This window comes from Arachis stenosperma, chromosome 6 (genome assembly GCF_014773155.1).
Source record: "Arachis stenosperma cultivar V10309 chromosome 6, arast.V10309.gnm1.PFL2, whole genome shotgun sequence".
Classification (NCBI taxonomy): Eukaryota; Viridiplantae; Streptophyta; class Magnoliopsida; order Fabales; family Fabaceae; genus Arachis; species Arachis stenosperma.
Window position 1 is genome coordinate 27,725,024 of NC_080382.1, and position 14,983 is coordinate 27,740,006.

Below are 14,983 nucleotides of genomic sequence, written 5' to 3' on the forward strand. Positions count from 1 at the left end.
TATAGTAGGCCTCTGGCTCCCAAGATTCGGAGGAAGCAGGTCCTTTGAAACAGAAACGACGGAAGGATGCAGATGAAGAGCCTTCAAGAGGTAAGAAGAGTAAAACAGATGCAACAAAACTACCTAGAAAGTACAAGGAGTTTTCTTGTGTTTACTTTGGGATAAAAGGTCACACAAAGAGAAGCTGCTCCCACAAAAAAGTTGATGACATTGCAGCTGCCCTTGCTGCTGCTACAGCAGATGTAATAGCTAAGGAGAAAGAAAAGGGTTCTAATACAAATGAAACCATAAAGGGTCAGTCTGCACAAGACGGAGAAGCTGAGGGTGACCCTGTTCTAGCAACTGATGTTGCCACTTTTGCAGCCCCAACAATTGCTAATGCTCCTTCAGAGATTGTGTTATCACAGACACCTTTTTCACAACCAGATAATGGAGATCAGAAACAAGTAAGAATCCAATATGTTTTATTATTTGTTTTTTTAACGTTTATTTTGAATATCTATTTAAATTAATTGTTACTTTGATTGACGGGGACTTGTATTCTACTTATGCAACTATAGGTAATTCTTGCAACAAGGCCCAACAAATTACAACCTAAGAGGAAAGCATCTCCAACCCCTGGATCATCAAGTATTGACCTATTGTAAGGAGCAAGTGCTGGAATATCTTCAAGGATGGCTGAATTCATGAAGTTTGTCCCAACACCAGGAGTGAAGCCAGCATTCAAACCTCGTAGGAAGAAATGAATGATGTTTAGTTGTGACGGACTATTATAGTTAAGGTAGTTGTTTTCTTAATTATGTTTATCTTGTGTTATTAGAACATGGTTGTGTATCCAAATACTTGGTTATTTTGTTGAAGAATTTTTGAATGTATTTTGTTCATGACTTGCTGGATATTTGTTCAGTTATTGGCAAGCAATGCTTTTGAATATTCACTATGCATGCCTTTTTTTGGATCCTAAATGTAGATACTTTATTTCAGGTTTATGAATGGTACCAGTATGTTTAATACTTAGCTTTACTTCCTCACTATTGCAACATTACATACGTACCAAAAGAGCTAACACCATACTTCTTTTTCATAGAAATCTGAATACAATGCTTTCATTCACCCTCGGAGTACACACCTTCAGGTCCACACTTTTAATCAAAACTTAATCATGCTTACACCATACATAACAGTTACAAACACAACTAAACAAATAACCAAACTTAAAATACTAATCCATATGTTCAAGTACCTAATTTCAACTTGATGAGCGGATAATTTATACGCTTTTTGGCATTGTTTTTAGGTACTTTTTAGTAAGTTCAAGCTACTTTTAGGGATGTTTTCATTAGTTTTTATGTTAAATTCACATTTCTGGACTTTACTATGAGTTTGTGTGTTTTTCTATGATTTCAGGTAATTTCTGGCTGAAATTGAGGGACTTGAGCAAAACTCTGAAAAAGGCTGACAAAAGGACTGCTGATGCTGTTGGAATCTGACCTCCCTGCACTCAAAATGAATTTTCTGGAGCTACAAAACTCCAAATGGTGCGCTCTCAATGGCGTTGGAAAGTAGACATCCAGAGCTTTCCAGCAATATATAATAGTTCATACTTTATTCGGAAATTGATGACGTAACTTGGCGTTGAACGCCAAGTACATGCTGCTGTCTAGAGTTAAACGCCAGAAAAACGTCATGATCCGGAGTTGAACGCCCAAAACACGTCATAACTTGGAGTTCAACTCCAAGAAAAGCCTCAGCTCGTGGATTGATCAAGCTCAGCCCAAGCATACACCAAGTGGGCCCCGAAAGTGGATTTATGCATCAATTACTTACTTATGTAAACCCTAGTAGCTAGTCTAGTATAAATAGGATATTTTACTATTGTATTAGACATCTTTTGATAGTTTAATCTCTTGACTGTTTAGCCTTTGATTATTCGGTCTCTTGATCACTCAGGGGGCTGGCCATTCGGCCATGCCCGAACCTTTCACTTATGTATTTTCAACGGTGGAGTTTCTACACACCATAGATTAAGGGTGTGGAGCTCTGCTGTACCTCAAGTTTCAATACAATTATTATTACTTTCTATTCAATTCTATCTTATTCTTATTCTAAGATATACGTTGCACAACACTTTGATGAAGGTGATGATCCGTGACACTCATCATCATTCTCACTTATGAACGCACGTGATTGACAACCACTTCCGTTCTACCTTAGGCCGGGCGCATATCTCTTAGATTCCCCAACAGAATCTTCGTGGTATAAGCTAGATAGATGGCGGCATTCATGGGGATCCGGAAAGTCTCACCTTATCTGTGGTATTCCGAGTAGGATCCTGGGAATACGGAAAGTCTAACCTTGTCTGTGGTATTCCGAGTAGGATTCCGGTATTGAATGACTGTGACGAGCTTTAAACTCCTGAAGGCTGGGCGTTAGTGAAAGACGCAAAAGAATCAATGGATTCTATTCCAACCTGATTGAGAACCGACAGATGATTAGCCGTGCTGTGACAGAGCATTTGGACCATTTTCACTGAGAGGATGGGATGTAGCTATCAACCAAGGGTGATGCCTCCAGACGATTAGCCGTGCAGTGACAGCGCATAGGACCATTTTCCCGAGAGGATTGAAAGTAGCCATTGATGATGGTGATGCCCTACATACAGCTTGCCGTGGAAAGGAGTAAGAAGGATTGGATGAAAGCAATGAGAAAGTAGAGATTCAAGAGGAGCACAGCATCTCCATGCACTTATCTAAAACTCCCACTATTGATTTACATGAGTAATTCTATCCCTTTTTATTTTCTATTTTATTATTAATTATTCGAAAATCCATAGATCAATTTAATCTGCCTAACTGAGATTTACAAGGTGACCATAGCTTGCTTCATACCAACAATCTCTGTGGGATCGACCCTTACTCACGTAAGGTATTACTTGGATGACCCAGTACACTTGCTGGTTAAGTTGAACGGAGTTGTGAACCTTAGTATTGGCATCATGTTTTTGGCGCCATTACCAGGGAATGAAAAGCAATGAATTTTGCAAAATGGAATAACAAATGAATCACAATTTCGTCCACCACAACTTCTATTGAAGTAATTCTCCATACTAAATTCATCTTCCAACTATCATCACTGTTTGTAGGTTATGTTTTATCCACTAAACTATGTTCTTCTTCGCCGTCTGCCCACATAAAAAAACCACACCACATTCTTCCAGAACTCTGCCAATTTCACATCAACCAACAAAAAGAAAAAAATTTAAGATTACTCATCAAACACAAATACTAGTAGCAACACATTAAAAATGAAGAAGATGACATTGAGAACTTACATTATAATTTGGACACCCATAAAAAGGTCTTTTAGGATTAGCATTCGTCTCAAACTATCGAAGCACTGGACACATTCCACTACCATACCAATCAGGAATCTTCCCCAATCTCCCACGAGTAAGGTTCCTCAAGGAAGCCCTATGAGAACGTGATTGTGCAGAACTCCCTGTAGCTTGGCTTTCTGAACTCATCATTTCTCCAGCACAGTCTCGAACGTATTCGAAAGGAGGGATGCAAATTAGGGTTTTATCATTTATGGAGGGGTTAAATTGAGTTTTTTCAACTTTTGTCACATTATTCACTTATTACACATTTATTTTAGCAAGTTTAATGCTACGTAGATACACACTCTGTTAACTTAACGTGTTATATCATATTTTTGTTAACGAAAATAACTATAAAAACAAGAAGCACAATTCAATATTTGAGAATGATAATTGAATAACTATAAATTTAGAAGTCAAAATTAAGGCCAATCAATAATTTCAGAGACCAAAATGGTTTCAACTCGGGACCAAAATGGTTTCACCTCATATATAGTTTTATTCTTCTATGGTTACCCGAGATAGTTAGATGTAATGGCGCAATTGGATGTAAGAGAGTAGAGAGCAGTGAAGGGCGCGTGGAAGGAAAGGAATGCGTAGCATTAATGGAGGGTTCAGCATGAAACGTCTTTTAGCTGTTGCCTGCTCTCCCTCACCTGACACACAATACATACAACCACCATACTCACTCTGTCTGTCAATCGAGAACGCCAACAGTCTCGGCCACCACCACCACCACCACCACCTTCCTTCCACTTTCCAATGCTTAGTCATTACTAACACCCTCTCCTCCATTTCCATTCACTGTAAGACCATTCTACTTCTGTCTCACTCACTCAACTTCCTTCTCTTTCATTTACATTTTTTGGCTGCTTCTTCTTGGCTATTGCCTTCGTTTATTTTTGTTTCCTTTCTGCACCCCCTTCCCCTCTTTTCTCAAGCTTATATTTTTAGGAAAGAATCGTCATCTTCATCATTATTACTACTTATGCATGAGCTTTGTGCATTCATTTCTCTCTCTCTCTCTCTCTCTCTCTCTCTCTCTCTCTCTTTCCGTGCTTTGTTTTGCATTTTACATGTTTGTTCTATGTTCCCTTGCATCTTGTGTTTTATTTCACACTGCATGTTTTAGATCTGGATTCTTCATTTCTTTTCGGAAGATATCATTCTTAGCATTCATAAAACGCTTCGAAGTTATGTTTTTCCCCACAAACTGGAGTTTCACTTAAATGAAAAACCAAAAAGAAGAGAGGAAAGAAAAGAAAATGGAGCCAGATAATCCGTTCTTTACTTTTGTGAGCTTCATATATAATCTTCCACTTTGAAAAAGGTTTGTCGAGGAATCCGAAAATATACTATGTGCAACACGTGAGCACTGTTCCTGTGGCTAAGTTGCAGATTGAAAGAATTTAAAAAAAAAAAAAAAGAAGAAGAAGAAGAAGAAAATATCTGTTTCTGCAATGCTGAAACATGAAAGAGATGTGAAACTGTGGTTTTCTGAGTGGTCACTGGTGTGTGCCCGTAATTATTAAGTCTTAGCGTATTCAATTTTGGTGCAGCATTCAGTAGTAGACCAAAGGGTAAAAATGTTTGCGTTGGAAATGATTTTTTTCTGTTAATGATAGCAGTTATTTGAAAGCTTTAGTGTGATGTTTTCTGTTTTGGTTTTCTTTTGCTTATTTGGTTGTGTTTAGATTTGGTAGGTAGTAGTGGAGTTAGCTTACTTGGAGTTTCTTTGAAGGGATTATATGCTGTTTGTTTGTTAGTTTTTTTTTTGTTTTATTTCACTTTTATTGAATCTGATGATTAGCCATTCATTTGTGATCTATTGCTTTTTTCTGTTGCGTATAAATCAAATTCCTTTTCATCTTTTTTTTTTTGTTCTTACTCAGATTCGTATTGCAGGAATAGTGGGTCAGGGTTCGTTGAATTTGCCTTTCTTTTTCATTTGGGAAGTTAAAATATGCATACACCAAAAGCAAGGTAAGATTGTCATCATTTGACACTTTCACTGTTTTCTATCTTTTGTGCAGTCTTATGACTGAATTTTGGTATCAATGTGGAATTAGTACTGGGTAGCCCAAGATTAACGAGTCTATGTATATAGATTAAGGATTGTTCCTCTGGCTGGGAAATGGGAAGTAAAACTAATTTATTTTTTTCTAGAGATGTTTATAAATGGATTCTTCTTTGTGTTTTGGTAGACAGAAAGATGAAACCCTTTAAATGAACTTCTCCTAGTTCTTATTGTTCTTGAGGCAATAATATATGGCTCTTTAATATTGTTAAAAATACAGTATGCCCAAGTGTTGAAAAGTTTTAGTTTAACTTAAGATGGAAAATATTACATTGTCAATTGGCTTGAATGTTTTCAATTTGGGATGTTTTGAGTTTCGGCATTAAAGGTATTCAGTGGAAGATTTCTTTTGCCTTTTGTTTACAAAAAAAAATGCTATTAATTTATCGTTCTTGTCTTAGTATTTCTTACTATCCCGTGATTGTATCATTATTTGCTTGTGAAGCTCTATTTTTCTTCTAGACATTTATCATGCAGAATCTAGATGCGGATTGTGAATAAAGTGAACGTTTTAAAATTTATTAATGCCATGTAAAAAAAGTTAAGATATATTAGCTGGTGTTCCTTTGGGTTAAAAAATAAAAAGCTATATTGTTTTTGTCCATCCTTGAAATAGCAACACATTTATCTTAATTGTGGTGTTTAAATTATGTTTGTATATCCTGATTACACATGTATATTGATGTGCTATATCAAGATGGTTCTTGATCCATATTCTGCTTTTATTTTTGCATACTAACTGTCTAACGGCTGATTTTAAGCAGAACTAATTCATCCGAAATGCCCCAAAGGAAATCCCCTGTAAACACCCCTCGGACTGCTCGCATGTTGAAAACACCAAACTCCGATTCCGATTCGCTTTCTTCCTCTCCAAACCCTGCAAGAAAGTCCCTAAAAGATAGGAGTCCCAAGGTCATTGAGCATCGTTCACCACAAAGTCCAATAACTGAGGTATTTGAAGTTGACTTATGGCGCAGTCTAAATGCCGTTCTGATTTAAACTTTCATTACCATTAATTTCTTTGGCAATATACTCTAAATTGTCTTATGGTTCTTGTTAAATGTTATTTGATTTCTTCATTAATCTATTATGCTTGTATATATAAGTCTAAATTGTTTGTCATTGATGGCTTTCATTTTTTCTCAATCACTATATAATTTCCCTCTTAATCATCTGTGTCTAGAAAAAACGATCTAGTAAGGTCCAGGAATTGGAATCTCAGATTTCTCAGCTTCAAGAAGATCTGAAGAAATCGAAGGATCAACTTAACTCATCCGAGTTATGGAAGAGAAAAGCTCAACAGGAAGCCGAGGCGGCAAAGAAGCAGCTTTTAGCCCTGTCAAAAGAGCTGGAGGAATCTAATCAGCAGCTTATGGACCTTTCTGCCTCCGAGGAAGCACGGCTGCAAGAACTCCATAAAATTTCTCAAGATCGAGATCGAGCATGGCAGTCAGAACTAGAGGCTGTCCAGAAGCAGCAATCAATGGACTCAGCTGCTTTGTTATCTGCCATGAACGAAATACACAAACTGAAAACGCAGCTTGAAAGGGTAGACTCCGAAGCTACTCAGTCAAACAACAAAGATGCAGCTCATGCTGAGATTCAGGATTTAAGGATGGAGCTTGCCAATGCTCTCTCTGTTGTAGAAAATCTTAAAAACGAAGTAAGTGATTGCAGAGTCGTGGAATCCCGGGCCTTGGAGTTGGTTGGCAAAATGCAAATGCAATTGGAAACTGCAAATAATACCATGGAAGCACTCCGAGCAGATGGCATGAAAGCTACAGAAGAGTACGAATCTGTTGCCTCAGAGTTGGAACAATCAAGAACTCAAATAAAATCATTGGAGGGACTTGTGAGCATACTAGAGGCTAATTTGGTTAGTGGTGCTAACAAAATTATATTAGGTCCAACTGATGAACAAGGACATGTGTGGGAAAACGGTGAGGTTGAGGAGATAAACAGGCTCAAAGCTGAGCTTAGCTCTGTACAGTCTGAAGTAGAGCAGTTGAAATCTGCATTGGATGCCTCCGAGATAAGGTTCCAAGAAGAGTATATCCAAAGCACATTGCAGATTAGAAGTGCTTATGAACAACTTGAACGTTCTAAATCTGAATCTGGTCAGCGAGAAGCTGAATTAAGTGAGGAACTGAGGAGAGCTACAGCAGCTGCTGAAGAACTAAAGGCAAACTTGATGGAAAAGGAATCTTGGTTGCGGAGTATCTCGCAGGAGAATGAAGGGCTCAACTCTAGGATCAAGGAAAACCAAACTAGAGAAAGGGAATTTGAACTTGCCATGGAGCTTAAGAAATTGGATGCTGACATTGCGGATTTGAAGGCAAAAATATTAGACAGAGACACTGAGTTGCAAACTATAACTGCAGAAAACTGTATGCTCAAGATGGAAATAAAAAAGGAATTGGAGAAGAATAGAATTACTGAAGAGGCTGTTGCTACAGCTGAAGCTGCAAAGGTTGCGGAAAAGGAGGCATTGATTAAACTTGACTACATAACTGAAGAAGTTGATAAAAGTAAGCTGAGAGTGGCACGTGTTACAGAGCAGTTGGATGCTGCACAGGTCATGAATTTGGAGTTGGAGGCTGAACTGAGGAGACTGAAGGTTCAGTCGGACCAGTGGAGAAAGGCAGCAGAAGCTGCAGCGTCTATGCTTGCTTCTGGAAACAACAATGGGAAATTTGTGGAGAGAAATGGCTCACTTGATTGTAGCTTCAATTCTGTTACCGGCAGGTTGAGTACAACTTATTTAGAAGACACTGATGAAGAATCACCAAAGAAGAAAAGTAGCTTAAGGAAGAGGATTGGAGTGTTATGGAGGAAGAATCACCAATAGCTTAAGTGGTTCCGGGTATTTTCTCATCATTCAATCTATGATGCACCTTTACCCTAAATAGTTGCCGCATATGTGCTATGGTTACAATAGCTTACATTAATGCTGAGATTAGTATTCCTCTTTTAGTTAAAAGGCTGTGCTTTAAGTTAATTATTTTACCCATTTTACGAGTTATGCTAAAATCATATCGTATCTTGTAACTTTTAACAATATCAAGTCATGTACAATGGTATCAGTATTTGCATCAGTTTTATTTGCATCAGTTTTTGTGCTATGTAGCTTTTCTCACCAATGTTTTTCATGCCATGTTACTCCTTTCATTTTTTATTTTATTTTATTTGCCTTTGTCAGGTACTGGTTGGTTTTTCTTGAGACATGGCCATGTTAAGCAGTTCCTTGGGGGAAATCTATGACAAAATATTGTGAAAGATATTTCTTTTGTAGATACATAGAACCCCCGCATGAAATGAAGCGGCTTATTAATGATGATGCAGTTAATAGTTTAAGTGGTTGATGGGGACCCCCCCCCCCCCCCCCCCCCCCCCCCATTTTATTTTGTTGTGTCTAGGAGTAGCAGTCATCAAGTCTGTTTTCATGTCATGACATTCTTATTCCTCAATAGTATGTAGCAAGTAGCAAGATGATTAATTGATATGAATGAAAGGCAATACTAATTAATGTCCTAATATTAACTGAGACTAATGTCAGTGTTGTTTCACATGCTGGGGTAGTGGGGTCTATGGCGATATTGTATTGTATTATCGAGTGTGTTTTGAATACTATATCTTTTACATAACTATAAAGGTAGAAGATAGAGAAACTTGCATGGTTGTAACATCAGAAATGCATACATAAAAACTTGTCTTTTGAACAAAGATTTTACTGTGTCAAATAAACAAAGGGAGATTCTTTGTTTAGAAAAAGGTAGTACTCATCCTTTTTTATCTTTGATATTTTTTTCGAATTTTAGATTAATAAATCTTTGTCTAGTATGTATTCACGACATTCAAGAGCTTTAACTTATATCTGCATTTTCGATTCAATTCAAAGTTTTGAAAATCGAATTCGTTATTGAATCATTCTAGTTGTTGTCGGTTTAAAAGTTTCACCGATTCAATTATGAATCAATTAAAATAATTGTATTATAATAAATAATATATAAATTTTAAATATATAAAAAACAAAAATATGCTAATATAAATTTAAAAATTACATAAATTAAAAAGTACAAAACCAATTGAAGTTTCATAATCTCAAATAAGTATAACAAGAATTATATTAAAAAGAAAATAATCAAATATCAAGGTTTATACGTTTTTTTTTAATTAAATATTTTAATTTTTTATTTATCAAAATATGTAATTTGTAGGTAATTTATCATTTTATGTATCATTATTTATCTCGTTTTTAATGTAAACAAATCTCGTTTACATTGTAAACGAGATAAGACACGTTTCTTAAACAAAGAAAACGGGTGCACACGTGATATGCAGTAGCTAAAATTCGTTTACACTGTAAATGAGATATAGCATGACAAATTTAACTCAACTATAAAAGAATTTGCAAGTATTAGCTTTGGTCACAAGCATATCACTTCTTCTTTCCCATTTTTCTTCTTTGTTCTTTCACTAGGTTTAGTAAAAATGTAGTGGTAAATATATTTTTATGAGTGTATATTATAATTGTCACATGAAATACAATAATGATGGGATTGTTTTCGAGTGTGATAGTCTTATCCTATTGCGCACTTGTTGATTAAGTTCTTTGTCTAAGTTGAAGAGCCTAATATTGACCAGCTTGGGTGATAATGGGACAAAGGAGATTAGAAGAATTGGGTATAGGTTGTTAGCAATAATGGAAAATAGAGTATTTCGGTTTCATATTTTTTGGTTAGATAGCGATGAGCATGTGCACCTGATGTTTGATATCTATGGAAGAATCATAGCCCAACAAGGGATGGAGCTGTCTGCGGAGGTTGGTGACGTACGTGGTGGTGGTTCTGGGCGCTCGAATTTTGTCCAAGATAACCCACCTCTTGCACCATCACCTCTGCAGTGTGCTAGTCCAGTGGATCACATGAAAGTGGATAGCGAGGAGTTGGATGAAGAATACGTCGCCAACAGCAACGAAAATGGTTCTTCTGCGGATGAGGAGGAGTTTGCACAAGAGACTCCAGTCGGTGGAATAGTTTGGTATCTTCTGCCTGCCCAGAAACCAGTTCCAGAATTGTCTATTGTAACTAGCCACTATCACACATTGAATCTTGACGCGATGCATGAGGATACTCCATTTTCCAATACAGGGGGAGATGATTACAACATAGACAATGGTGCGGAGTTTCGCATTGGGCATAGATTCAAGAGCAGGGAGGCTGTCATGCTAGGTGTGTAGAATTACAACATTTGCCATTCGGAGGAGTGTCGGGTATAGGGTTGTTGAGTCTGATCGAGTAAAGTACCACGTGCATTGCAGACAATCTGTAGTAGGATGTTCTTGGAGTCTCTGTGTTGCACTCCGACAAAATTTTGGATATTGGTAAGCCGCTTTATGATGTCTAAAATTACACTATTCTTGTATATAATGATTGTTTTGGGACGGACGTATAATGATCCCATTTTATATTAATTCGATAGGAAAGTGTATAAATTTAGAGGATCGCACACTTGTCTAGTCCCCACCATGCCCCAAGACGATCAACAATTGTACAACAACCTCATTTGCAGTGTCATACAGTCTAATTCATCTGTATCTATCTTTGTCTTATAAGGCATAGTCAGACAAAGTTATCACTACAAATCATTATACAGGAAGGTCTGTATGACCAAGTAAAAGGCAATTGCTTAGATCTATGGTGATTGGGATGAGTCGTACAATAAAGTTTTGAGGTTGTTGCAAGTATTACAAAGTTGTTGCCCCAACATGATAAGTGATTTTAGTGTGGTACCGTACTATGATGGCCACTTGTTAGTGCGCGATTGCAGCCAATTTGACAAGGTATTCTGGAATTTTTCTCTATGTGTTGAGGATTTCAAGTGTTGCAAGTCCTTTGTCTCTGTGGATGGCACACATCTGTATGACAAGTATGGCGGTGTGTTACTAATTGCCACGGCACAAGATGATAACAGTAATATCCTCCTTATTGCTTTTGCTATCATAGAGTATGAGACGATTGAGTCGTGGTTGTTCTTCTTTAACAATCTGAGGATTAACAATCTAAGGAGACATGTGACACCACAAGAAGGACTATTAGTTATATTTGATAGATATCAAGTGATCAAAGTTGCATTGAGAGCCAATGATAGTGGTTGGGGATGCCTAGCGCTTTTCATTAGTACTGTGTCAGACACATGTCAGCAAACTACATGACCCGTTTCAAATCCATAGAGAGTAAACGATACTTGATGAATGCTGCATATAGTCCAATAAATATAATTTTATAATTTTTTTAATTTAAAATAAGGACAAGGCTACTTTAATCATACATATTAGTACAATAAAAACTTGTCTTCTGAACAAAGATTTTACTGTGTCAAATAAACAAAGGGAGATTCTTTGTTTAGAAAAAGGTAGTATTCATCCTTTTTATCTTTGATATTTTTTTCGAATTTTAGATTAATAAATCTTTGACTAGTATGTATTCACGACATTCAAGAGCTTTAACTTATATCTGCATTTTTGATTCAATTCAAAGTATTGAAAATCGAATTGGTTATCGAATCAATCTAGTTGTTGTCGGTTTAGAAGTTTAACCGAGTCAATCATAATTCAATTGAAATAATTGTATTATAATAAATAATATGTAAATTTTAAATATATAAAAAACATAAAAATATGCTAATATAAATTTAAAAATTACATAAATTAAAAGTGCAAAACCAATTGAAGTTTCATAATCTCAAATAAGTATAACACAAGAATTATATTAAAAAGAAAATAATCAAATATCAAGGTTTATATATTTTTTTAAATTAAATATTTTAATTTTTTATTTATTAAAATATATAATTTGTAGGTAATTTATCATTTTATGTATCATTATTTATCTTGTTTCAGTGTAAACGAATCTCATTTACATTGTAAACGAGATAAGACATGTTTCTTAAACAAAGACAATGGGTGCACACATTATACGCAGTTTATTTAAAATTCCTTTACACTGTAAATGAGATATAGTATGACAAATTTAACTGAACTATAAAAGAATTTGCAAGTATTAGCCTTGGTCACAAGTATATCACTTCTTCTTACCCTTTTATCTTCTTTTTTTTTCACTAGGTTTAGTAAAACTGTAGTGGTAAATATATTTTTGTGAGTGTATTCTAATTGTCACATGAAAAATAGTGACGATAGGGTTATTTTCGAGTGTAATAGTCTTATCCTATTGCGCACTCGTCGATTAAGTTCTTTGTCTAAGTTGAAGAGCCTAATATTGACGAGCTTGGGTGATAATGGGACAAAGAAAATTAGAAGAATTGGGTATAGGTTGTTAGCACTAATGGAAAATAGAGTATTTCGGTTTCATATTTTTTTTGTTAGATAGCAATGAGCATGTGCACCTAATGTTTGATGTCTGTGGAAGAATCATGGGCCAACTAACGATGGAGTTTTCTGCGGAGGTTGGTGATCTTGGTGGTGGTGGTTCTGGACACTCGAATTTGGTCCAAGATAACCCACCTCTTGCTCCATCACCTCTGTAGTGTGCTAGTTGATGTGTGAGCATCTTATATCTTTTTTCATTGCATTTGTTAGTCGTTTTTAGTATATTTATTCAAGTTTTACTATGTTTTAAGTGTAAAATTCATCTTTGATGCTACTTTGAGTTTTTGTGTTATTTTTATGATTTTAGGTGAATTTTGGGCGAATTTGGCAGAACCTTGTTCAGAGACGAAGAAAAGATAGCAGATGTTGTCAAATCCTGATCTCCTTGCATTCCAACGAGCATATCTTGAGCTATAAAGGTCCAATTGACGCGGTCTCAACGATGTTAGAAAGTTAACTTTCAGAGCTTTCCCGCAATATTTAATAGTCTATACTTTTCTTCCAGAATGACTGCCAAAACTGGTGTTAAACGCCAAGCCTGGGCGTTTAACGCCCAAGAAGGACTGACCTCCCAAGTTGAACGCCCAAAACTGGCATTCAACGCTAGCCACAGAGCAGGACCAGCGAAGTTCAATGCCCAGAATCCAAATTGAACGCCAGTCTTCAGCCCGAATCACTCCTAGTGGGCCCCAAAGTAGATTTTAGCATTCCTTAGCTTATCTTATCTTGTAACTTTTAAATTTAAATTAATATCTTTTAGGTTTAGTCTGAGAGGTTTTTACTATAAATAGGGGACTTCCTTTCTCCTGAGAAACATGCCTCCTGAGAGGAGAGGAATCAAAATTACTTCAGATCTTCTTCTTTGTTTTCTCTGTAAAGCATGAGTAACTAAACCTCCTAGGTTAAGGTTAGGAGATCTGCTTATTCCTATGGATTAATATTATTACTTTTCTATTTCAATATATATTTGATTCCATTCTATGATGTATTTTCATTCTTTATCTAAATGAATCTGGGGTGGAACGGAAGTATGACCAATTTTTCTATAAGAGTTCTTGTGATACTTTGACCAAGGTCACTTGAGCTACATCTTGAAAACACTTCTCCTAAACTGTAAATTACCTGGACTAATTTGGATATGTGACATAAAATCCGGTTAGCTTTGGGTAATTAAGGTTTTGGTGGCGCTAAACTAGAATGCTAAGCTTCACCCTCGTTTGGATTGAATGATCACTGACCCTGGCTTTTGAAGAGAATAAGAGGAGATTAAATTTCCAAAGAATTGGGGTTTAATCACTTACATTTTGCCATGGAATAAATCATTCATTGTTAAGATAGTCAGTAAGAAGTATTAATCCGGAAAGATAAGCATCTTCGAGGCCTTAACTGTTTCTATATATTATCTCTTTACCAATCTTTAATTGCTTTTCTTTACTTTCTTGTTTCATACTCCTACAACAACAATAACTCCTTTTCTATTTACCTGACTAAGTCCTGCAAGACGACTATTACTTGCTCAATCCAACAATCCTTGTGGGATTGACCCTCACTCACTTGAGGTATTACTTGGACGATGCAATGCACTTGTCGATGAAGTTGTGCGAGTTCTAATTTCGCACACCACTAATCCAGTGGATTACATGGGAGTGGATAGTGAGGAGTTGGATGAAGAATAAGTCACCGACAGCAATGAAAATGGTTCTTTTGGGGATGAGGAAGAGTTTGTACCAGAGACTTCAGTCGGTGGAATAGTTTGGTATCTTCTGCTTGCCCTGAAACCAGTTCCGGAATTGTTGATTGTAACTAGCCACTATCACACATTGAATCTTGACGCGATGTATACATATACTCCATTTTCCAATACAAGGGGAGATGATTATAACACAGATAATGGTGTGGAGTTTCGCATTGGGCATAGATTCAAGAGCAGGGAGGATGTCAAGTTAGGTGTGAGGAATTACAACATTCACCATTCAGAGGAGTGACGAGTATAGGGTTGTTGAGTCTGATTGAACAAAGTACTAGGTGCATTGCAGACAATCTGTAGCAGAATATTCTTGAAGTCTCCATGTTGCACTCCGACAAAATTTTGGATTTTGGTAAGCCGCTTTATGATGTCTAAAGTTACACTATTCTTGTTTAT

At 36.4% G+C, this 14,983-nt stretch overlaps 1 protein-coding gene across 2 annotated transcripts; it reads left to right on the forward strand.

The window, feature by feature from the left end:
• The first annotated feature begins 3,933 nt into the window (after positions 1-3,933).
• On the forward strand, positions 3,934-8,724 carry LOC130936162 (interactor of constitutive active ROPs 2, chloroplastic-like). 2 transcript variants are annotated; one of them, XM_057866183.1, is made up of 5 exons: positions 3,934-4,182; positions 5,282-5,359; positions 6,218-6,404; positions 6,637-8,316; positions 8,653-8,724. In XM_057866183.1, exons 2-4 carry the CDS (start codon positions 5,340-5,342, stop codon positions 8,299-8,301), a joined length of 1,872 nt encoding a protein of 623 aa, XP_057722166.1. In that variant the 5' UTR covers positions 3,934-4,182; positions 5,282-5,339; the 3' UTR covers positions 8,302-8,316; positions 8,653-8,724. The 2 variants fall into 2 exon arrangements, with proteins under 2 accessions (XP_057722166.1, XP_057722165.1); XM_057866182.1 differs by lacking the exon at positions 8,653-8,724 and having other exon boundaries at positions 6,637-8,511.
• The last annotated feature ends 6,259 nt before the right edge of the window (positions 8,725-14,983 follow it).